General features: G+C 44.5%; 1 protein-coding gene across 6 annotated transcripts in view; it reads left to right on the top strand.

Moving 5' to 3' along the window:
- CDC14B (cell division cycle 14B) overlaps positions 1–25,363 on the top strand; it is a 104,249-nt gene that overhangs the window by 61,941 nt on the left and 16,945 nt on the right. For all 6 annotated transcript variants that reach the window (XM_062208563.1, XM_062208558.1, XM_062208560.1 and 3 more), the window contains exons 6-12: positions 6,526–6,592; positions 8,815–8,877; positions 12,146–12,233; positions 12,527–12,757; positions 23,376–23,514; positions 23,672–23,831; positions 24,463–24,560. In XM_062208563.1, coding sequence (XP_062064547.1) covers positions 6,526–6,592; positions 8,815–8,877; positions 12,146–12,233; positions 12,527–12,757; positions 23,376–23,514; positions 23,672–23,831; positions 24,463–24,560 — 846 coding nt within the window. The remainder of the gene's footprint in view (positions 1–6,525; positions 6,593–8,814; positions 8,878–12,145; positions 12,234–12,526; positions 12,758–23,375; positions 23,515–23,671; positions 23,832–24,462; positions 24,561–25,363) is intronic.

Here is a 25,363-nt window from a genome sequence, read left to right as displayed (position 1 = left end):
GGGATTGTCATATGGATCGCTTAAGGCCTGAGTTTGCAGGTGTGGCTTTGCTGTCACAAAGACTTGGTTATGAACCTGGCTTTGTCACAGGGGAGCTTTGAGATATGTCCCCCACATCATGAAATAAAGAACATACAGCATTGAAGGTTATGTTAATGATTCAGCAAATTAGAAAAAGTGACTTGAAATCGGCATCTCCCCTTTTGTTTTAAAGGCTTATTCATTTATTGGAAAGGTAGACTGCCAGGAATCTTCCATCCACTGGTTCACTCTCCAAATACCCACAGTTGCTGAGGCTGGGCCACCTTCCCCTGCTTTCCCAGGCACATTAGCTGGGAGCTGAATCAAAACTGGAGCAGGACATGCACAGGTGCTCATGGGACACTGCTGTTGCAGGCAGCAGCTTAACCTGCTGTGCCACAGACAGGCCTCCTAATTTCCTCCTGGGTTAGGCCATTTGGGGAGTGAAGCAGCAGATGGAAGACCTCTGTCTGTCCCTCTCTGCCTTTCAAATAAGATAAGTGAATCTTTTATAAAAATTATTGAAATTTGGCACGAGAAATGAATAGTTACTTTTGATCCCAGTTCTCTAAAACTTTTAAGCAAGACTTAACATTCTCAGATACTTGATTCCTCTTAAGAGCAGTATTTCTATAACTGTGGCCTGTGGACTGGTCCCAGCCTGTCTAGTTTTTGTGGCCAACCTGTTACGGGATTAAATGCAGAAATTGAGACTAGATTTTAGAGATACTTATAGTAATTTAATATAGTAATTGTATGTCTGGAATCAAATAATAGAAGATATGCATTTGTATTTCATGTCCCCCTTTCCATTCCTTCTGTAATTTATTTCTCTTTATCAAACTAGGATTATTGCATTATTTTAAGTATGTAACAGAATATTATTGTATTTCATATTTGCTGTATTTTACTGGTATCAGTCTATGATGAACTTAAGTTTTTAAAATTTGGTTCTTCATCTCATTTTACTGTTTTGTAGCATTTACTAATTGGAAAGTACACCAACCCGAATTTAAAAAGCCTGATAAAACTATATATTTTTAAATCCTTGCTACTTCTGTAGTATAAAATAAATAAAACAAAATATTGCTAACACAATGTTCATTTGCAGTAGATCATGTTTTTATGTTCAAGAACAGTGTTTCATTAGACTTAATCCAACATGGATAAAATTCTTTAACCACTGAGTTTTAAGAATGTGTGTGTGTGTGTGATTTATTTATCTGCTTTCTGTTTTCTTGAGAGATAATATTGACTAGTTGTTAAAGCTTAGCTGTTGACAGCAGACTGGTGGAGGTTTGGCTTACAGCTCTGCTAATATTTCTGTGGTCTTTTCCAAGTCTGAGCCCTAAAATGGATGTGAGGTATAAGGGACATAAAACACTTGGTGTAGTGGTTTTGGCCTTAGCCGACATTTATTGAATATTCATGAGTTGGTTTATACCTTATAGACAATTCTTTTTTTTGTTTTGTTTTTTAAGATTTATCTATTGGGCCGGCGCCGCGGCTCACTAGGCTAATCCTCCGCCTTGCGGCACCGGCACACCGGGTTCTAGTCCCGGTCGGGGCACCGATCCTGTCCCGGTTGCCCCTCTTCCAGGCCAGCTCTCTGCTGTGGCCCGGGAGTGCAGTGGAGGATGGCCCAAGTGCTTGGGCCCTGCACCCCATGGGAAACCAGGAGAAGCACCTGGCTCCTGCCATCGGATCAGCGTGGTGCGCCGGCCGCAGCACACCTACCGCGGTGGCCATTGGAGGGTGAACCAACGGCAAAAGGAAGACCTTTCTCTCTGTCTCTCTCTCACTGTCCACTCTGCCTGTCAAAAATTTAAAAAAAAAAAAATCTTTTTTTTTTTTAAATCTATTTATTTATTTATTTGAAAGTCAAAGTTACACAGAAAGAGGAGAGGCAAGGGAGAGAGAGAGGTCCTCCATCCGATGGTTCACTCCCCAATTGGCCGCAATGGCCGGAGCTGCGCCGGTCAGGAGCCAGGAGCTTCTTCCAGGTCTCCCATGTGGGTACAGAGGCCCAAGGACTCGGGCCTTCTGCTTTCCCAGGCTATAGCAGAGAGCTGGATGGGAAGTGGAGCATCTGGGTCTTGAACTGGCGCCCATATGGGATGCCGGCGCTTCAGGCCAGGGCATTAACCTGCTGATCTTCTTCTTCTTCTTCTTCTTCTTCTTCTTTTTTTTTTTTTTTAAGATCTATTTATTTATTTATTTGAGAGGCAGAGAGAAAGAGAGGTCTTCCATCTGCTGGTTCACTCCCCAATTGGCCACATCAGCTGGAGCTGCACCCATCCGAAGCCAGGAACCAGGAGCTTCCTCCAGGTCTCCCATGCAGGCACAGGGGCTCAAGGACTTGGGTCATCCTCCACTGCTTTTCCTAGGCCATAGCAGAAAGCTGGATTGGAAGAGGAGCAGCCGGGATTCCATCTGGTGCCCGCACGGGATGCTGGCACTGCAGGTGGCGACCCCCCCCCCACTATGCCACAGCACTGGCCCCAGAAACCATTGATCTTAAGTATACAGCGAAGTGTTATGTTGTATATGCAGCAACCACACAGTTGAAGGTGCAAAAATGCCTTGAACTTCGAGAGATCCCACCCCTTTGCAGTCACTTTTCATTGTATCAGTTAACTTCTACCATAAATTAGTTTTGCTTGCCTTTGAATGTCATGTAACTGCAGTCATACACACTCTGTATTTGGAAAGGTGGCACCTTTTTCTTCAAAAAAATTATTTTCATTTATTTTAAAGACAGAGTTTTGACATGTGGGTTCGGGCAGGGTGTGCATGGAGAGATCTTCCATCTACTGACTGACTCCTAGATGTCAAAAATGTCATGGTCTGGGCCAGGAGCTTTTCACGGGTCTCCCACATGGGTACAGGGGTGCAAGCACTTGGGCTATCTTCTACTGCTTTCCCAGGTGCATTAGCAGGGAGCTGGATCCAAAGTGGAGCAGCCAGGACTTAAATCAGTGCCCATATGGGGTGCTGGCACCACAGGCAGCAGCTTAACCGTCTGTTCCTCTTCTGATCCTGCTGCTTGTTAATGGCCTGGGAAAGCAGTGGAAGATGACCCAAGTGCTGGAGCTCCTCCGTCCATGTGGGAGACCCTGAGGAAGCTCCTGGCTTCATATCATGCCAGCTCTAACCATTGTGGCCATCTGGGGAGTGAACCAGCAGATGGAAGACCTCTCTGTCTCTCCCTCTCTTTGTAACTCTGCCTCTCAAATAAATAAATAATCTTTAAGCAAAAAATATATAATACCTGTAATATGTATCCATGTTGTTACACATTTGAATAGTCAATCTTTTTTTATTGCTTTTATGGCATTCCCTTCTGTTAATATACTACAGTTTATGTATCCATTGTTTTTTTGATGGGTTTCTTTTTGGATTTTGAATACAAACTGTTATGAAAGTTGCTAATTTTGGGGTCCGCTCTGTGGCACAGTGGGTTAAGCCTCCATCTGCGGCGGCCAACATACCATATGGGCACTGGTTCTAGTCCCAGCTGCTCCTCTTCCTATCTAGCTCTCTGCTATGGCCTGAGAAAGCAGTGGAAGATGGCCTAGGCACTTGGACCCCTGAACCCACATGGGAGTCCCAGAAGAAGCTCCTGGCTTCAGATCGGTGCAACTCTGGCCGTTGCGGCCATCTGGGGAGTGAACCAGCAGATGGAAGACCTCTCTCTCTGTCTCTGTCTCTACCTCTCACTGTAACTCTGCCTCTCAAAGAAATAAAATTTTTTAAAAAGTTGCTATTTTCAAAACTTGTTTTACACATTGCTTTACAAATTCCAAGCAGCACCCGTTTGTTGATTTTCATCTACTTTCCCAAGTTCGTTGAATGATCTTGGTGAGAAGACTTTTTCCCTCCTGAAAGCTGACCTCCAGTTGCATAGCTGCAGTTGTGTCTGTGAGGAAGCCTCAGGAAGCTTGGGTGGGAGGGAGGGGTGCGGGTGTGTGTGAAGTTGGAGGTGTTCATGAAACCTGAGTGAATAAAGAAAGATTCAGTCTATTCAGATAATGTGTAGGGGGAGGCAGCATTTGAGCTGAGTACAGACGATAGCTTATCAAATCCTTGCTGAATAGCGCACGGCTTGGCCCATAGTAGGGTCTGAAATTTCTAGGTCCATTGAGCTGTCACCACGACTGAATGAGCGTCCTTTTCACTGGCTTGGGAGAGCTGTCATTAGGAAGACAGTAATGATAGTGGCTAACCCAGGAGACACGGTTAAAATCACTGGCGTGCAATTTGAGAGTTCACCCTATTCCCACGAACAACTTTGGGCTGGTTTGGGTTAAATAAAATACTTAATTTTCTTGCCATAGTTTCTCTATGCAAAAATGCTCCTGGTTTCATGAAAAACAGCTTTTTCCCCCCTATAAAACAAGTATTTGTTGATTCTGTGGGCCAGTGGTTGATGAACTTGAACATCACCACAGTCAGAGAGAGGACTCACCTGTTCAGTCACCAGATACTGCTCCCTGGAACGGTTGATTTGGCAGGTGTGGGGTGGCATTTCTAGGATGCTGGGCTGAGCTGCTGCTGCTGGCCCCGTCCACACTTTGAGAGCCACTGCCGCAAGGCGTCTGTTTTCCTTCTTCCCAAATACTGCCAATAGCTGTTGGTGGAACTGGATTCCGGGTTGGATGGAGACGTTTGCTAGCTTCAAGAAAAGCTGTCCTGATCAGAAACGGTGTGTGCTGCAAAAGCCTGTGTCCAGTGGTTGTGAAGGCTCACGTAGCTCAGTAATTCTCACCGGTTCACTGAGCAGCGTGGAAAACCGTTTTAGCTGAAGAGGATGCTCTTTCTTTCCCTGGTCATTGGTTCGATGTTGCTGTAAATAACAGTGTTGGCTATTAAGGCTTGTGCGAGAATCAAAAGTTTATGTGTAGTTTAATGTCTCAGGCAAGAAATATCATCAGGAAACCCAGCTAAGGCAGTGGTTACTGATGGCTCCAGGAGCAGTCCTGTTCCACTTGGGGAACAAATGAGTGCCAGTAAGGTAGGCACATTTGTTTGGACCTAGGGTAGCGATAGTAACTTTATTTTTACCTTTCCTGATTCCAGGAAGTGTCATCTTGTAGTGACTCAAGATAGCCTTCAAAAGGAGAAGCTGATAGGGGTGGGCATGTCTTACTCTTCTGGGGAAAAAAAAAATCTTACCTGTTAAAAAATTTGTTGTAAAAATACTGATAGGTGTTGATGCAGAGTTTGGGTGGAGTTGTTTATAAACTAAGTACTTTCCCCCAAGACTACAGTGATTCTACCAAGGTAACCGACCCCTTCATTCCTGTTCTTCATTCCTGTTGGCCCTTAAGAATTAGAAGGAGGTTAATCTTGTTGGTGCTGGCCTTGTGGTGCAGTGGCCGGCTCAAGTCCCAGCTGCTCCACTATCACTCCCAATTCCCTGCTAAGGGCACCTGGGACAGCAGCAGAAAATGGCTGAAGTGCTTGGGCTCTTGCCAGTTACCTTCACCCATGAAGATCCTGGCTCCTGACTTTGGCCTGGCCCAGCCCTGGCCTTTGTAACCATTTGGGGAATGAACCAGTGGATGGATGATCTCTGACTCTGTCTTTCTCCTTCTCCCTCTCCCTCTCTTTTACATAAATCTTTTTTTAAAAAAATCCTGTTAAATTATTAAAAGTCCAACTCTAGGGGTTGGCGCTATAGCACAGCAGTTTAGGCCTCTGCTTTGCAGGGCTGGCATCCCATATGGGTACCAATTTGTGTCCCGGCTCATCCTCTTCTGATCCAGCTCTCTGCTTGGGCCCCTACACCCACGTGGGAGACCCAGAAGAAGCTCCTGGCTCCTGGCTCCTGATCAGCCCACCTCCAGCCATTATTGCCATTTGGGGAGTGAATCAGCAGATGGAAGACCTCTCTTTGTCTCTCCATCTGTCTGTAACGCTACCTCTCAAATAAATTAAAAAAATTTAAAAAAAAAAAAGGTCTATTGTAATTATAAGGGATAAAATGCTTAGCACCTTGCATCTAATATTTCAGATATCTCAGTTCCTCAGTATTTTCTATTTGGATGGAGACACATGTAACATTGCATAAGACACACTTTATTCAAAAGTGTATTTTGCCTGCTAATAACTTGACATGGGATTTTCCAGTTTAAAGAAAAAATTCAAATGGCCTGCCTTTTTAGGGGAAGGGACAGATATTATTGATAAGTTGGTTTCAAGATGAAGCTCACCTGTCAGAGCCAAAAATGGCAGATCATTTGGACTACAGGAAGTAGTCTTCATGGATCCAAGTCCATGAAATAATACCTATTGAAATCGGTGGGAACTGCTGTGAAATTTCCAACAGGGTGTTATCGTTTATTGTAAAACCAAAGGCAAGGGTTTATTTTGGAATCAGTTTTCAGAAAGGTTCTCTGAGTATGTGTTTCTTTTTTAAATTTTAGTCAGCCGTATCTTGAGGTAGGTGTGCTGTAGATAATTGAAATCTGAATCACTGAGTTATATATTTCATAATTTCAGAGACGCTGCCTATGGAAGCTGCAATTACTACATCACACTGCTTGACTGTTTCCATGCAGTGAAGAAGGTAAGTGCCCAGAGGTTGCTCCCAGTGTGGTGGAAGTCTTAGAATTTCTTTCAGGATCTGTGTGATGTCACATGCCCTCCGTTTCTCAGCTGGCATTAGGACACGGTTCATTCAGAATTTCTGGGTACTTCCTGGCATGATTTGGGTCAAAAGCCACTTTGGTTCTGGATTCAGTATTGACTTTAGTGGGTTGTGATTTAAAAGAAAAACAAAAAGTTAATACATGACTAGTCCAAGTTGCCGCTGATGTGTGTTTTTTATGGGTCTGATTACCACCATAGTACTGAGACCATAGCTGTCACACACAGGTTTGTTTCTTCAGGCATTGGATCTCAAGCTCAACAGGATTTCAATAGCCATCTGGTTTGTTAAAACTGTTTCTGAAACCTGCCCAGTGGTTCAACTTGGACTGCTGCCCTGCACCCTGGGACCACCCTCTTTCATAACCACATTCTCCATGAACTCGTTCGCTTGGGCTGTGCAGCCAGCAGGCCCAGTGCAGACCTCTTGCTCCCTCAGCTGGGCTTCTCTAAGGTCAGCGGCCATCCCTGCCAGGTGAACCCTGGGGGATGGCTTATGTGTGGGTACACTCACCTTTGCACAGAGAAGAGGAGAGCTTGGCGGAGCTTGGAAATGGTCTTCTGTAACACTGCGTAGCAGTTTCAGTTCTTTATTGGCCTGGCTTGTTCTTTTAAGGCATTTCCCCCCGAGTCTGATTAACTGGTATTTGATAGGTCAAAGGTTGTCCCCCACGCCAAACTATATTCATTTTTATTTAGGGGTCAGCAACTTTGGATTTTCAGCTGAAGTATTTTGTATTTGTGACTGATTCTGAATATTCTTACATACGTGCAACACTATCAGTGTAGTTATGTCTTTATTTTCATTCTACTTTGAATAGCATCACCTTGTGTAATTCCAAGGAAAACAGAAGTTACCTGTGAACCTCAAGTTATTGTATTATTCTGTTAGGAGCACCTCTACTCCAAATATCATGAATTGTGTCAAGCATTTTGAATTTAAGGAAATAAAGTGTGTCATGGATTTGCTCTCGAAATGATTGTGTGAACAGCTATTTTATAAAAGGAGGACCCTTTAATCTGCACTTTGGCCTTCTTGTTTTTCATTCATATTTCAGAAGTTTAAATTTTGAAAACTGGGTTTGCAAGGTTCACCCCCTTTGAGTAAAGACTACCTTGTTGACCAAAATTCTGGCTTCCTCCCCCGTCTGGCTTCAGTGATTGTGAACCAGAACACTTCCCGGGGACTTTGACTCTTTGTCCTTGACCCAGAGGTCTGGGTTCTGCTTGTTCCCCTCAGCACGCTCTGTTCCTGCATCTCAGTGAGGCTCTTGCACAACACAAATTTTATTTTCTTATGGAAAGGATACTTTTTTCACCCTCAAATTTGCATTTTAGGATTGTTGTCTGGTCTATAAAAGTGTCAGGAACAATGATCGTGTAATTCAAGTTTCAAGAAGGTACATATTTATGAAGTGGGCTTTGTTTGGAATCAGCTAGCCCATGGTTTTGTTCCTCTTTATTATTTATTTAGAGACCATTGTGTTGTGCATCGTACTTGAGTCTTAAACTTCTGAATCTTCAGCCAAGGGTGGGCGGTGATGTAGTACTGTAGGAGTACTTTGGAGGCATGATGAATTAACTAGGTATGGATAAGAGGACTTCTTAGTTCAGATTAAAAATCAAGTCTGGCCAGTGCCGTGGCTCAACAGGCTAATCCTCCGCCTTGCGGCGCCGGCACACCAGGTTCTAGTCCCGGTTGGGGCGCCGGAGTCCATCCCGGTTGCCCCCCTTCCAGGCCAGCTCTCTGCTATGGCCCGGGACGGCAGTGGAGGATGGCCCAAGTCCCTGGGCCCTGCACCCGCATGGGAGACCAGGAGAAGCACCTGGCTCCTGGCTTCGGATCAGCGCAATGTGCTGGCCGCAGCGGCCATTGGAGGGTGAACCAATGGCAAAAGGAAGACCTTTCTCTCTGTCTCTCTCTCTCACTATCCACTCTGCCTGTCAAAAAAAAAAATAAATCAAGTCTCATGAAATACTGTTAGACCTGATTTCCAGATAATGAAGCACCTAAAAGGTACAGTCTACTTCTTTTGAGACTATTTTAGTGTAAAGTAATTTAAATATAGACATATTTTTCTAGAGTGTTAAAATATGGCTTATTCCCGTCTTTGTTCTTAATAGCTTTCTTTTGGATTTTAGGCAATGCAGTATGGCTTCCTTGATTTCAACACATTTAACCTTGATGAATATGAGCACTATGAAGTAAGTCTTCCAGAATAAAGTTTCAAACTCTTTCCCCCCTAACTTTGAGGTGTGATTGGCAGATAGCTATTGTGTATATCTAAGGGGGTACAAACTAATGCTTTGCTATACATGTAATTGTGGAATTACTACCAGTCAAGCTGATTAAGGCACTTGTCACCCCACATGGTCACATTTTCGGGCCTGTATCAAGAACACTGAAGATCTACTCAGTAGATTTCTCATACACAGTGTCTACATCAGTCCTCCGTACCTACTAATCCTAGAACTCAGAGTCTGTCCTCACTGACCAGAATTCCTCTTTCTCTACCCATTTTAACGATTTTATTCATTCACTGTACTTATGGAAGTAATATTCTTATCTTTCAAAGACAGAAGTGTCAAACAATTGAGACGTGTGTAGAGTAAAAAAAAAGTTCAGTCTTCATCTCATTTCCCCCATTTCAGCAGTCCCAGCACTTTGTGGTGATTCCTGCATTTGACGTGTGGTAAATGAGTGTGCACCGTATATTTTTCCTGTTGGTTTTGTCTGTCAGTATTTATTGATTTCCACAAGGTGGTTGAGTTTGTAAATTTTTTAGCATAGGGATAGATGGCATTTAGTACATCAGTAGTTGTGTTGTGTTTTGTTTTGTTTTGTTTTAAGATTATTTATTGGAGAAGCTGAGGCAAGAGAGAGAGGGAGGTCTTCCATCTGCTGGTTTACTCCCCAGATGGCCTCAATGGCCAGAGCTGGGCCGATCCAAAGCCAGGAGCTTTCTCTGGGGTCTACCACGCAGGTGTAGGGGCCCAAGGACTTGATCTGTTTTCTACTGCTTTCCCAGGCCATAGCAGAGAGCTGGATTGCAGTGGAGCAGCCCAAAGCTGAACTAGCACCGCTGTGTGAAGCCAGCACTGCAGGTAGTGGCTTTACCTGCTATGCCACAGCACTGGCCCCATCAGTAGTTGTTAAATCATCTTGTTAATTACCTTGGGGAAATAGTTTTCTTTTTATCATATCCTTCTGGGGCCAGTACTGTGACATAATGGGCTAGGCTTCCGCCTGTGGCACTGGCATCCCATATAGGCACTGCTGCTGCTCTTCCAATCCAGCTCTCTGTTATGGCGTGGGAAAGCAGTGGAAGATGGCTCAAGTGTTTGGGCCCCTGCATCCATGTGGGAGACCTGGAAGAAGCTCTTGCCTTTAGATCAGCTCAGCTCCAGCCACTGTGGCCATTTGGGGAGTGAACCAGTGTATGAAAGACTCTCTCTGTCTCTCCCTCTCTCTGTAACTCTGCCTTTCAAATAAATAAATAAAATCTTTTTTAAAAAAATCCTAGTTTTATGTTATAAAAGTAAACACAAATGGCTTAAATTTTAAAAGGAAACTTACTGGACTGCATAAATGAAAAGCCCTGGGGCAAGTATGACTTCCAGCATGACCACATTCACGTGCCCAACCACTTAGGAGGACCTGGACTGGAGCCAACGTTGGTTCTAGGCCAGTCCCCTCCATGGTGATCAGGATGGCCACCAACAGCTTTGATCTATCAGAAAAGAATATTCTTAGCTCCTGCAAGAAGACCCACAAAAGCCTCTCACCGCCTGCAGTAGGAGACCGTGCCAGTCCCTGAACCAGCTTGTGTTCTGTGCCCTGGGGAGCTGTGGAATACTTTGTGAGTCTTAGTTTTCTGGCCATCTGAGGAGCCAGGATCCCGGGGTCAGCCCTATCCATCCACTGAGAGAGTTCAGGCCTTTAAAACCACGAGTGTCTTTCTAATACAGTATGTTTGTGAAAAAGAAGATATTTGATTCTATGTTCTATGCTCCACATAGATAATGACTTAGGTACTATGCTAATGGCATTTTTCAGGCACAGATAGTTTTATTCATTCATTCATTCATTTATTTATTTGAAAGAATTACACAGAGAGAGGGAAAAACTAAGAAAGAGAAGGATCTTCCACCTGCTGGTTCTCTCCCCAAGTGACTGCGATGGCTGGACCTTGGCCAGGTTGAAGCCTAGATAGAACTTCATCTGGGTACCCTACTTCTGTGGGTAGCAGGGGATCAAGCACTTTGCTGCCAAATAACTTCTTTTGCCCTTGTGTTTTGAAAGTAAAGATTTGAAGTAAAATATACTTTCTCATGTAGGTAAGCAAAACTACTGAGAACACTAATTGGCGTTTGTTCTCTGTGGCAGAAGGGGTGCCTTTTGGTTCTAAGGAGTAATACAGGAACTGGATTGCTTCCCTTTCACTGCTGTGGAAACTGGGGGGACTGAGGATGGGGGAGGAGCAAGGACACCACTCTGTTTTTTTTTTTTTTTTTAACCTTTACTGAAAGGGCATTGAGACACGAGGTAGGCACAGACCACTGGTCTTTTAAAATTTGAAATTAGTATATTTCATTGATTACAGAATGTCCTTTTTTTCCCTATCTTCTCTGAATTTGGTTTTGGGTCCCCTGCTTAGACCAACCGTGTAGATGTTCATAGACTATTTATTTCTTACTCGTTTTGAATACACATCTAAGCACCTCAATGCCAAGCTGATCTGTCTGCCCCTCACACACTGGTTCTCTCTTCCTCCACCATCAAGTATGTTCTGCTTCCTTATCCATTTCGTTAAGAGATGTTTCTGTTGTTAACTCTGAGCTATATTTATTAGGGCTTTTGTAGTGGTAACTCAATCCAAATGACTGAGTTAGCGTAACAGGAAGTAATGTGTTCGACATATCAGTTTACACTAATTTTCTTTATGGTGACATACTCTGTTCTCAGTATACTTGTAATTTTTAATTTCCTGGTTGGTTTACTGAAATTGTTTGATTGCTTTCTTATTAAATAGAAAAATGAAGGAAAGGTGTATTGAAAAAACAGAAACAAATGGGAAGGTTTTTCTCCTTATTTAAGGAATCAGTAAATTTAGGAAAAGAGGGAAGTTTTACAAGTCCCTCATAAGGAAAGTACAACGGCAGATGAGAATTTATTCAGGTAATCAAATGACTTTGGATCAAAAGCCAAGTACATACTGTGTTTTGGATGGCAGCAGTTAGCTCTATTTTCCAAGGTCTGACTACCCTAGCAAAGAAACACTGTTCAGTTACCTAACTGTCCCTGGGAATACTCAGAGCAGGGTGAGTTTTAGATTCCTGTCTCATGGTTGTTTATAAACAGCCTTGTGCTAAGACAAATGGTTTCAAAGACCTTCAGAGACTCAGTATTGAGAAAGGAGGTGGGGGAGGAGGTTGCCTCTAAAAATGAATTGTGCTGGTTTTCTCTCTGCAGAAAGCAGAAAATGGAGACTTTAATTGGATAATACCAGACCGATTTATTGCCTTCTGTGGACCTCACGCAAGATCCAGGCTTGAAAGTGGTAGGAAAAACTGTGTTGAGTCTTCTTATTGAAAGTGTCCATTCTGCATTTTTCTTTTGAAAGAGGCTATAAAGAGTTAAACGAACTTGACAAAGTATTAACTATTTAAGTATCCTTAATCATTTTTGTTTATCATTATCCTGGATTTTAACTTTGTTTTTTATGTTTTTTTAAAGCAGTTACCATCAAATTGGTTTTCAGTCCCCACTCTGATGTTTCTTCCCAATTATAGGTACAACTGTTACATGTTGTTTTCTTTATGCATTTTACAAGTGGTGCATTTCTTTATACAGGTTACCACCAACATTCTCCTGAGACTTACATTCCCTATTTCAAGAATCACAATGTCACTACCATTATTCGCCTGAATAAAAAGATGTACGATGCTAAGCGCTTTACGGATGCCGGGTTTGATCACCATGACCTTTTCTTTGCGGACGGCAGCACCCCTACCGACACCATTGTCAAAGAATTTCTGGATATTTGTGAAAATGCCGAGGGCGCCATTGCAGTTCATTGTAAAGGTATGTTTCTAGTGTTGGTTAAAACATGGTGGACATGTGGAATGCAGGTATAGAAACAAATTGTGCCCACTGAGACTATACACCAAGATGCGTGGAACTGCCTTTACTTTTAAATGAATGGTTTTAAAAACCTGAATTTCATGTGAAAAGTGTAGTATGTTAAGTTTTTTCATAAGTAACCATAGTAGAAAGGCTTCACATTGAAATGCATTCACTCATTCATCAGATGTCTCTTGGGTAGCCACTGTATGATCATTTCTAGAAAGCACCAGAGAGTTGAGCAGACTAAAAATTATCTCTGTGGAGACCGTTTTCTAATGAGTTTCTGTTTGCAGCAGTTACAACAGATTACTTAATATTTTAGTAACTAATTCATATTTTAATCAATGAATCACTATGCAGTAATACTGTAGGAATGCACTTGGATTGATGTAGTTTTTCTCCCCTTGTTACATAGTTAATAAAGAAAAGAAATAGATAGGGCTGGTGTTGTGGTATAGCAGGTAATGCTGCCAGCCATGATGCTGGCATCCCATTTGGACCCTAATTTGTGTCCCAGCTGTTCCACTTCCAATCCAGCTCCCTGCTAATTGCCTGGGAAAAGCAGTGGAAGATGGCCCACGTGTTTGGGCCCCTGCTACCTATATGGGAGACCTGGAAGAAGCTCCTGGCTCCTGGCTTTGGCCTGGCCCAGCCCTGGCCATTGTGGGTATCTGAGGAGTGAACCAGTGGATGGAAAACCTCTGTCTCTCCCTCTCTGTCTGTAACTCTGACTTTCATGTAAACAAATAAATCTTAAAAGAGAGAGAAATATATTATTGTTAAGAAAAATTTAACATTGAAAAAATAAAGACAGTGAATTATGGGGAATGATGAGACTGATTTCCAGAGTTTGAACTATATTTGTAATTCCAAATATAACTGTAGTTAAAATATTGGGTTTTCAGTGAAAAAAACCACAGGACATACAAAGAATCAGGAAAGAGCCTATTTAATGAGGGGGTGGGGAATGGATCAACAGAAATTGTTCCTGTGAAGAACCAGATGTTTTCTACTTACTAGAGAAATATTTTTTTTTACAAAAAGATTTATTTATTTGAGAGGTAGAGTTACAGACAGGGAGAGACAGAGACAAAGGTCTTCCTTCCATTGGTTCACTCCCCAAATGGCCACAATGGCTGGAGCTACGCCGATCCGAAACCAGGAGCCAGATGCTTCCTCCTGGTTTCCCAGGGTGGGTGCAGGGGCCCAAGCATTTGGGCCATCTTACACTGCTTTCCCAGGCCATAACAGAGAGCTGGACCAGAAGAGGACCAGCACCCATATGGGATGCCGGCACCACAGGCAAACGCTTCACCTACTGCACCACAGCGCCGGCCCCCTAGACAAATACTTAATTTTTAGAAAGGGTCTTTTATTTTGTATATTTATTTTTACATTTATTGATAAGGCAGAGAGACAGAGAGATCTTCTCCATCTGGTTCATTCCCTGAATTCCCTTAATAGCCAGGATGAAGCCAGGAGCCCAGTGCTCAATCCAGGTCTCCCCAGTGTGGATGGCAGAGACCCAGGTACTTGAGCCATTGCCACTGCCTCCCAGGATACGCATTAGCAGGAACCTGGAATCCAGAGTGGAGCTAGGACTCAAGTTGACGGACATGTTGAATGAACAAAATGAAAATAGCAATTGAAAGAAACACAAAAGTGAATGAAAAATAAATTCTGAAAATTAAGTAAGTGAAACAAAAATTCATTGAAGGAATTCCAAAGCAGATTTGAAGATACAGAAGAATCAACATAAGTGATGATAACGCTATTAAAAATTATCAGCTCTGAGAATCAAGTGAAATGAAGTGAACTGTGCAGCATCTGAGGAATCTCTAGGATAAAGCCAAGGAGACCGTCGTAAGAATAATGGGAGTCCCAGAAAGAGAAGAGAGAGAAGGCAGCAGAGAGGTTACTTGACTGAAAACTTCCGAAACTCGATGGCAGTCATGGATGTAAATGTCTAAGAAGGTTGGCAAGCTAAGCAGGATAAACTCAGAGACCTACAGGGAGTTACATTATAACCAGACTGTCCAAAGGCAGACACAGTTTAGAAAGCTGCAATATACAAGTAACTTAGAGTATACAAGGGATAACTAATAAACTTATTGGCAGATTTTTTAAATCAGCAACTGTGAGAGCCAGAGGAGAGGTAGCTGATATATTCAAACAGTTGAATTATAAAAACACCTTCCAGCATAGTAGGCTAGGCCTCCACCTGTGGCACTGGCGTCTCATATGGGCGCTGGTTCTTGTCCTGGCTGCTCCTCTTCTGATCCAGTTCTATGTTTATGGCCTGGGAAAGCAGTGGAAGATTGCCCAGGAGCTTGAGCCCCTGCACCTGCATGGGAGACCCAGGATAAGCTCCTGGCTCCTAGTTTTGGATTGGCCCAGCTCTGGCTGTTGGAGCCATTTGAGAAGTGAGCCAGCAGGTGAAAAACCTTTCTTTCTCTCTCTCTCCCTTTCCTGTTTGTGCCTCTGCCTCTCAAATAAACAAAAACACCTTCCAAGCAATAATCCTGCATGTTGGAAAATTCCTTAAAAAGTAAAGATAAAACTAAGTTCCAGATAATCAAACACTGAGGCAGTGTGTTACCACTAGACATATCCTGCAAGAAATGCCTCACGTTGAAGTGGAAAGAAAGGGCCTTGCATACTAACTAGCAGAAATGAAGACCATGAGGAGAGACAAGACAGCTATACGGCTACTACCACTGGAATGTATGATAGCCTGTGGCGCGTTCCTGTGAATTCTAAAACGGAGAGTGGAAATACACTGGAAAGGTTAACAGGAGTCACTGATTGGTTTTTCAAGTTAATTAGCAAAATTGACAACCATTTTAGCTAGATTGATGTAAAGAGTCATATTACTAGGCCGGCGCTGTGGCTTACTAGGCTCATCCTCCACCTGAGGCACCGGCACCCCGGGTTCTAGTCCCAGTCGGGGCGCTGGATTCTGTCCCGGTTGCTCTCTGTTGTGGCCCGGGAATGCAGTGGAGGATGGCCCAAGTGCTTGGGCCATGCACCCGCAAGGGAGACCAGGAGAAGCACCTGGCTCCTGGCTTTGGATCAGCAGGGTACGCCTGCCGTAGCGGCCATTTTGGGGGGTGAACCAATGGAAAAGGAAGACCTTTTCTCTCTGTCTCTCTCTCTCACTGTCCACTCTGTGTGTCAAAAAAAAAAAAAAAAAAGTCATAGTACTAAAATTAAAAAGGGAAAAAGGTGTTACTACTGATTCTACAGACATGGAAAAGACAGTAGAAGCCTGAAAGCAAATTTAGGACACAAGCTGGGTGGTATAGATGAAGTGGACAAATTCCTACAAACGCAAAACCTGCCAAGACTGACTCGCTCTTCAACTAGTTAGGAGATGGAGTCATGAGTGAATCCAAAACCTCCTAAAAAAGCAAAACCCCAGACTTGATGGCACCACAGCGAATGCTACCAAGCACTCGAAGAAGCAACATCACTTCTTTGCGGACTTTTCCCCTAAATTGGAAGAGAACACTTACTCCCTCGTTGTATGAGGCCAGTGTTTCCCTACTACTAAGTACAAAGACACTGTAAGAAAACGACACGTCAGTATCCCCTATGACCACTGGTGGAAAAGTCTGGAACAAAATACTAACAAACTGACTTCAAAGGATTTATGTACTGTGAGCAAATGAGATGTGTCCTGGGATTACAAGAGCAGTCTTACATTGAGAATTAATGCAGTCACATTAACAGAAGGAAGGACAAAAGCCACTTGATTATCTCTGTGCAGAAGAAGCATTTGACCAAATTCACTGTAGAGGGAAATTACCTTAGTATAAAAAAAGCCATATATGAAAAGCCCACAGCTGATGTCATAGTTGTGAAAGAAGGAAACCGGACCGGCACTGTGGCGCAGCAGGTTAAAGCGCTGGCCTGAAGCGCCGGCATCCCATATGGGAGCCAGTTCTATTCTCAGCTGCTCCTCTTCCAATCCATTTCTCTGTTATGGCCTGGGAAAGCATTAGAAGATGGCCCAAGTGCTTGGGCCCCTGCACTAGCAGGGGAGACCTAGAAGAAGCTCCTGGCTCCTGGCTTCAGACTGGCTCAGCTCTGGCTGTGGTGGCCATCTGGGGAGTGAACCAGGGATTGCAACACCTCTCTTTTTGCAACACCTCTCTTTCTCTGTCTCTACCTCTCTCTGTAACTTTCAAATAAATAAACCTCAAAAAAAAAAGGAAACATTTTCATCTAAGAACAGGCAGAAGACAAGGATGCCTAGTGCTGTGACCTTTGTTCAGCATAGAATTAGAAGTTCTAGGGGCCAGTTTTGTGGCACAGTGGGTTGGCCACCACTTGCAGCCCCACCATCCGCTATCAGAGCGCTGTGTGAGTCTGGACTACTCTTCGTCCAATCCAGCTTCCTTCTAGTGTGCCTGGGAAAGCAGCAGATGGTGACCTGAGTGCCTTGTCTTTTGTTCCCATATGGGAGACCTGGCTTTGTGTGTAATAGGAAAATTCATCCCATAATTCACGTGGAATCTCATCATATGCTGAATGACCAAAACAATCTTGAAAAAGAACAAGGTTGGAAGTCTCGTACTTCCCAATTTCAAAATTTAGAACAAAGCTACCGCAATCAAAGATGGATAAATAGATCAATGGTGCTTAGAATAGATCCCAGAAAGAAATCCTCATGTATATGGCCACATGGTTTTCGATGATGGTGCCAAATTCATTCAATGGGAAAGAACAGTCTTTCAACAAATACTGCTGGGAAAACTGGATATCCACATGAAAAAGAATGAAATTGAACCCTTATGTTACACAGTGTACAAAAATTAATTCAAAATGGGCCAGAGATCAGAATGTCAGACCTGAAATCACAAAGCTCTTAGGACACATTATTGAAAAGTTTCAAGGCCGGCGCTGCGGCTCACTAGGCTAATCCTCCGCCTTGCGGCGCCAGCACACCGGGTTCTAGTCCCGGTCGGGGCGCCGGATTCTATCCCGGTTGCCCCTCTTCCAGGCCAGCTCTTTGCTGTGGCCAGGGAGTGCAGTGGAGGATGGCCCAAGTGCTTGGGCCCTGCACCCCATGAGAGACCAGGAGAAGCACCTGGCTCCTGCCATCGGATCAGCGTGGTGCGCCGGCCACAGCACGCCAGCCGCGGAGGCTATTGGAGGGTGAACCAACGGCAAATGGAAGACCTTTCTCTCTCTCTCTCTCACTGTCCACTCTGCCTGTCAAAAAGAGAAAAAAAAAAAAAAAAAGAAAGAAAAGCTTCAAGACATTAGATTTGGCAGTGATTTTGGGATAGGACACAAAAGGCACAGACAATAATATAAGACAAACTGTATTATAATTTCAAGCTTTTGTATATCAAAAGACACAAACAGAATAAAAAGACAAACCATGGAATGGGAGAAAACATTTGCAAATCATGTATCTGGTAAGATACTAACACCTGGAATATTTGGTTAGAACACCTACCATTCAACAACAGAAAATAATCCAACTCAAAAATGGAAACATTCCTCAGTAAATATCCTCTGAAAAAGGTGCTCAAGTGGCATGGCCAGTAACCCTGTGAGAAGTGGCTCTGCATCACCAGTATCTGGAGAAAAGCAAATCACAGCCTCATGACCTGCCACTCATAGCCACTAGGATGGCTATTGTCTAAAACAAAACAGAAAGCAAGTACTAGCCCGGATGTGCAGAAATTGAAACCCTTGTGTGCGCTGGTGGGAATGTAAGAAGATGCATGTGAGTGTCTCAAAAAACTAAAAATAGAACTATCCCATGATCCAGTAATCCCTCTTCTGGGTTTATCTCCAAAGGAATTAGCAGCCGGGATATGAACAGATATTTGTACATCCGTATTTATAGCAGCGTTATTTTCAGTAGCCAGAAAGTAGCAGCAACGAGCGTCACTCAAAAATTGAAGGAATAAACAAAATGTGATCGACACGTTTACAATGGAATATTATGCAGCCTTAAAAACAATGAACATTCTGACCGGTGCTGTTGAAACAGAAATGAACCTTGGAGACATAATACCAATAGAAGTCAGCTGGTCAGACAAGGTCAGGTGCATTGTGTGAGTTCACTCACATGGGGTGCACAGAGTAATCTAATTCACTGCAAAAAAGTAGGACAGAGGCTGCCAAGGGCTGAGGGGAGGCAGGGTTGGTGACTTCTTGTTCAGTGGGTACAGAGTTCTAGTTCTGAAAGATGAAATGTCTTTTGGAGGAAGGTAGTGCTAATGTTTGCACAGCAACTTGAATTATTTAATGCTCCTGAACTGTACACATAAAAAATGGTTGAATTGATTTCCCAGAACTCGCTGTAGTAAAACATAGGTCTCTGAGTTCACTAGAATATTTAAATTAACTGTCTTTTTCAATTATCAAGTAAAGCTGCCCTCTGCAACACTGACATCTCATAAGGATGCCAGTTCAAGTCCTGGCTGCTTAACTTCCTATCCTGCTCCCTGCTAATGTGCCTGGGAAAGAAGCCAAGGTTGGCCCAAGTACTTGGGCCCCTGCACCCACGTGGGAGACCTGGAAGAAGCTCCTGGCTTTTGCCTGGCCCTTGTGGCCACTTGGAAAGTGAACCAACAGATGGAAGATATTCTCTTTCCCTCTCCCTCCTCTCTTTCTTCCATCTCTCCCTCCCTCTCTTTGTGTAACTCTGCCTTTCAAGTAAATAAATCTTTTAAAAAGAACTCATAGAGCCATTAAATGAAATCAGGAAAATGATGCATGAACAAAAGTGATAAAAGTGGTGAATTTTGTTATGTGTATTTTACCTCGATTTAAAAACCAAGTCTAGAGTGGCCGTTTGTCCCAGAGGATTAAGCCGCCACTTCACATATCACATCTGGTATGGGAGTACTTGAGTTTGAGCCCTGGTGCTGCTTTCATTCCAGATTCTGGCTGAGCACTCCCTGAGAGGCAGCAGGTGACTCTTCCATAGAAGTACTTGTGCCCCTGGCCATTCACATGGTAGACCTGGGTTGAGTTCCATGCTCACTGTGCTCATAGCTTTCGCCTGGCCCTGTTCTGGCTATTGTGAACATTTTGGCAGCGAGCTAATGGACAGGAGATACGTCCCTGTCTCTCTGTCTCTCAAATAAATAAAAAATAAAATCCAACATATGTCATCCTTCTGTTTTTAAAAATTGCCTTTTATTCTTTTGAAAGGCAGACATCTCCTGTCTGCTGATTCACTCTCCCAAACCCCACGACAGGCAGGGCTGGGCCAGGATAAAGCCAGGAGCCCAGGACTCCATCCACATCTCCCAGATGATTGGCGCAGAGCCGGGTGTTCTAGCCATCACCTCCCAGGGTACACCCTAGCAGGAAGCTGCCCAGGCATTCCAATCTGAAGTGTGAGTGTCCCAGGCAGCATTCTGATTTGCCAAACACCCACCCCTTTTAAAAATTCTTACTGCAATAAGTGGTTAATATTATTCCTATCCAGTGTACTTTTAGCCTCTTGCCCCATAGGACATTTTCTTCCTTTTTTTTTTTTTTTCTTCAAAATTTATTTTAAAGGCAGTTACAGAGAGAAATGGAGAGACAGAGACAGAGAGAATCTTCTATCTGCTGATTTCCTCCCCAAATGGCTGCAGTGGCCAGGGCTGGGCTGCGCTGAAGCCAGGAGCCAGGAGCTTCTTGCAGGTCTCCCACATGGGTGCAGAGGTCCCAGCACTTGGGCCATCTTCCACTGCTTTCCTAAGCACATTAGTAGGGAGCTGGATCAGAAGTAGACCAGCTGGGTCTCAAATGGGCATCTCAGGCAGAGGCTTAACCTGCTACGCCGCAGTGCCGACCCCAGTGACATTTTCTTATTTTCACAGTTCAGCATGTCTGGGTACAGGTATCTAAGTAGTGGGTAGAGGCCAAAGGTGCTCAGAACATCTTACAGTGCCCAGAACAGTCCCTGCAGCTACTCATCATCCAGAAATGTCATTCAGTACTGCTGAGGCTGCGTAACCCTGAAACAGATTGATGACCAATTACAAAAAGATTTCATGTGATTAGAGCTTTCTTCCGAGAAGAAAGATGATGACCGTATGAAAATTGGATTGTGCTGTGAAAATTGAGATTCATTAGGCAGTGTGTTAATCTGTTGGGGCTGTGTAGCAGTATACAGCATGATGGCTTAAATGGCCCAAATGCATTTCTCACAGTTCTGGAGGTGGGAGGTCCAAGATCTGGGTCCAGTAGAAGGCGGTTACTGGTGAGGCCTCTCTTGCTTCCCGATACCTGCTCTGCTGCGTGTCATGCTGCGGCTCTTCCTCTGTGTGTGTCTGCCTCGTTTTATAGGAGCTGTTGGAATAGGATGTGTCCTTATAACCTTGCTTAAGCATTTGCCTTTGCAAATGCCCTGTCTCCAGAGACAATCACATTGGGAGTTGCACTGTAGTCCGTGACATTCTGGTTTGTGCACCCACCTCCTTAGGAGCACCTTGCAGCTTCAATGCAGTGTCTTGGCCTGTGTGCTCTGGGTGTTGGTGGCTGTGGGCTCTGTGGATCTCTGGTTTACTCCTGGGGTCATTGTTCCTTTCCCTTGAAGGACAAGGGACATTTGCACCCAGATGGCTCTACTGTCAGTAATCAGAAAGCTTTCCTTTATTTCGTGTCATCTGTCCCCTTTAGTCCAAACTAGTAGTGTGTCTGCTGGTATAATGCCATCTCTGGCCACTGCTGCTGAGACGGGTGATTAAATCCTTGGGTAATCTCTATGGAGCTATTATCCAGCCACATCCTTGATATTCCCTCCAGGGTGTGTCTTCTCATTTTGTCCAGTATGTACAGGCTGAGAATTTTCTGAATCTACCTCCTGGTTCCTTATTCAGTTCATCTCTCTGCTCTTCCGTTTTACTATAATCAGTAAGGAGAAACCAGGCTGTACCTTCAGTATTTTCCTTACAAGTCTACTATGCTGAGTTATCCAAGGGGATCCAGAATCCCCACCCTCCTGCTTCCTGCCTTCCTTTTCTTCCAGTTATTTGAGAGGCAGATAGTTTACACCCCAGGGTTCACTCACCAGATGCCCCAGTTGGAGTTGGGCCGTGGCCAAAGCCAGGAACTGGGAACTCAATTCAGGTCTCCCATGTGGGTGCCAGTTACCCAATTACTTGAGCCGTCGTTACTGCCTCTTTGTGAGTCCACTAGCAGGGAGCAGAGAGTAAGGAGTTAGAGCCGAGAATTGAACCCAGGCACTCTGGTGCAGAGTGTGGGCTACTTAACCACTAGGCTCAATCAAGTCTGCTCCAGGATCACCCTTTTTAGTTTATTATTGATTTCTGGCTGAAATTAAACCAGAATCCTTTTTCACATCCACATAGATAACTCCTTCCAACAGCTTTTCTCAAGACAATTCCTTTTCTTAACAAGGGCCTTCAGAATTCTTCTAACTCAGCAATTTCAATTTTTACTCTTCCTTCTTCATGAGTGTATTAGAGCAGTGCCCTGTGTTGTGATCCTGATCTCTGCTAGAGTTAGCCAGAGAAACAAAATCAAGAGAGCAGTTAGAGATGCAGGAGATTTAGGTATAGGCTCTGTGAATATGAAGCCTGATGAGTCCAAAACCCACAGCGTAGGGTAGCAGATCTGTGGGTGTTGCAGAAGAAATCCCAAGACCGTGTCCTGGAGAATTCCCCCGGCCCCGGCTGGTTGGTCTTTCTGTTGTGCAGACCTTCAGCTGTTTGGTTGAGGCACAGCTACACTGCAGAGAGCACTGTGCCTACTGAGGGAGTCACCAGTTCACACTGTGATCTCCAGAACTTCCCTCCACGTTGACGCGGAAGGTGATCTGTCACAGGAGAAACAACGGACTGATGCAGTATAAAGTAAGAGTGAAACTAGGCATCAAGCCAGAGTAGAAGCTTTTGTTGGATACAGGAGTTAAGTGAAGCTTTCAAGCCTTCGCTTTGGGAAAGATGGTGATACCATCAACAACACTCAGGACAGAGAACCTTCCCCACTGTTCAGAAAAATGACACTTTTTTTTTTTTTAAAGATTTACTTATTTATTTGAAAGTCACAGTTACACACAGAGAGAAAGAGAGACAGAGAGAGAGGTCTTCCATCCACTGATTCACTCCCCAGATGGCCTCCATGGCTGGAGCTGCGCTGATATGGAGCCAGGAGCTTCTTCTGGGTCTCCCATATGGGGTGCAGGGTCCCAAGGACTTGGGCCATCTTCTGCTGCTTTCCCAGGCCACAGCAGAGAGCTGGATCGTAAGTAAGGCAGCCAGGCCTTGAACCAGCGCCCATATGGGATGCCGACACTGCAGGTGGCAGCTTTACCTGCTTCACCACAGCTCCGGCCCCCAGAAAATGATTCTTAACCTTGGCTGTACATGGAATCATCAGGGGGATTTGAGAAATCGCTGCATCCCAGCTGTGCTGCTGAGTGGTACATCGGAATCCCGGGGCTGGTAAGATCAGTCCGCCGGTGTTTTTCTCCAGCTCATGTTAGTACGCAGCGGACTTTGAGTAGCATTTTGAGGGAAAGCACTGTCATAGGAAGCCAACAGAATCCTGGGGTACATGAGACGAGTTGCCACTGATCTGTCTCTTTCCCTAGCCGGCCTCGGTCGAACAGGCACTCTCATAGCCTGCTACATCATGAAGCATTACAGGATGACAGCAGCCGAGACCATTGCGTGGGTCCGAATCTGTAGACCCGGCTCGGTGATTGGGCCTCAGCAGCAGTTTCTGGTGATGTAAGTAGCTGGAAAGCTCTTGTGGTCTCCCCCGGAGACTGACAGCAAGTGGAATTGTGTTAGTCTCCAGTGACATCTGCTTGTCCAGTAGGAAGAGGTTAGGTTGTTGATGTGTCTTTCTGGAAAGCTGTGTTTTGTTGTCATTTAAACGCTCTAGGAAACAAGCAAGCCTGTGGCTGGAAGGGGACTATTTCCGACAAAAGTTACGGGGGCAGGAGAACGGACAACACAGAACATCGCTCTCCAGACTCCTTTCTGGTGTCGATGACATTTCAATAAACGGGGTCGAGAACCGAGACAAGCAGGAAGCAGAACCGGTAATGGAACCACCCCCGTCGCGCTGTTGTTATTGCTTTAAGTGCTGTTGAGAACCTTGTAGGGCATGCAGAAAATTGTAGGTAAAAACAATAAAGCGCATTTTGAGGGGTTATCGTCACACAGCTTTTTATATGTACGGCCCTCTCTAGGAACATCACAGTCAAATCAGTTAACCGAAGGTGTCTCTTACTTACCAGGCACAGGTGGGAGAGAGGACGGTGAAGGGAGCTCTTTATTTAGATGGACCTAGTACTGCCCTGCCCCTACCCCTTTTCTCATCACAACAGCTCATTAGTTTCCACATGGAGTTTAGGGATTTAGGGAGTAGCGGTACTCAGTTACGTGGTGGTAAGTACCTGGGGCAATCGTAACAAGAACGTTCCTACCCATGAAAACCCATGGTGCCTCTTCAGCATACGAGAGGAGGCTGCTGAGGTCCCGTCTCTCTGTGCAGGTCCACTTTGGTCATCTCAAAATGGGACCTGTAGCTCGATGTCGCAAGAAGCTCACCAGAAACTTGGGGGTGTGTAGCAGCAAGGGTTTGTGTCTATCTGCATGGGTGGCTACCGCGCTTGACTGCGTTCCTAGTGCAACTTAAACCATTAGCTCAGTGTTTTTTTACTTACACAGTACAGTGATGACGACGAAATGAATGGCGTGACACAAGGTGATAGACTTCGGGTTCTGAAAAGCAGAAGACAATCAAAAGCAAAGGCTGTCCCCCTCACGTGAGTCCGGTTCCCTCTGTGGGGTGATGGTGCTGTGTAGTTGGGGGGAGGTTTCCTGGCGAACACTTTGCCCCATGCATTTCTCTGTGTATTAGCATGTCCATTGTGCCACTTTGCAGTTAATTTCTTTGTTATTTGAAAACCCAAGGGTGTTTGCCTAGGAAGCTCCCAGCCATCCTAGATTTATTCACGTGCTCTTGGGGTAACCTCAGGAGCCTTTATCCATGGGCAAGCAATATTAACAGTGCTTTTCTCCATGGATGGTCAGCATGGGCTATTCTCCGGGGAGTGACAGTGACAGCAGATGTAAAGCTCAGAACAGCAGACTTACCCATGGCTACTAGTTGTTAATTCTGTTAAATTCACTATCACATTGCAGATCATTTGGGATTTTTTCTTAATGTTAAAAATGTATTTATTCATTTGAGAGACAGACAGACTGAAAGAGCGCTCCCATCCACTGATTGATTCCCCCAATGCCCACAGTGGCCAGGACCAGGAACTTAACACGGTTCACCCACATGAATGGCAGGGACCCAGTTACTCGCATCATCACCTCTGCCTCCCAGGGTCTGCTTTGGCAGGAAGCTGGAATGAAGAGTGGAGCTGCAGGGGCAGGTGTAGAACCAGATACTCTGGTACAGAGGGCATCCTAACTGGTGCCTTTAACTGCCAAGCCCAGTGCCAACCCCAGGGCATTTGTTTTGATACTGTAGCATTTAGTCAGCTGTGACATGATGGCGTACTCACATCGTGTGTGTGTGTGGGGTGTGTGTGTGTATGTGTGTGTGTGTGTGGTGTAG

Source organism: Lepus europaeus, chromosome 12 (genome assembly GCF_033115175.1).
Source record: "Lepus europaeus isolate LE1 chromosome 12, mLepTim1.pri, whole genome shotgun sequence".
NCBI lineage: Eukaryota > Metazoa > Chordata > Mammalia > Lagomorpha > Leporidae > Lepus > Lepus europaeus.
The sequence above is the reverse complement of the archived record's forward strand: the minus strand, read 5'-3'. Positions and strand labels throughout refer to the sequence as shown.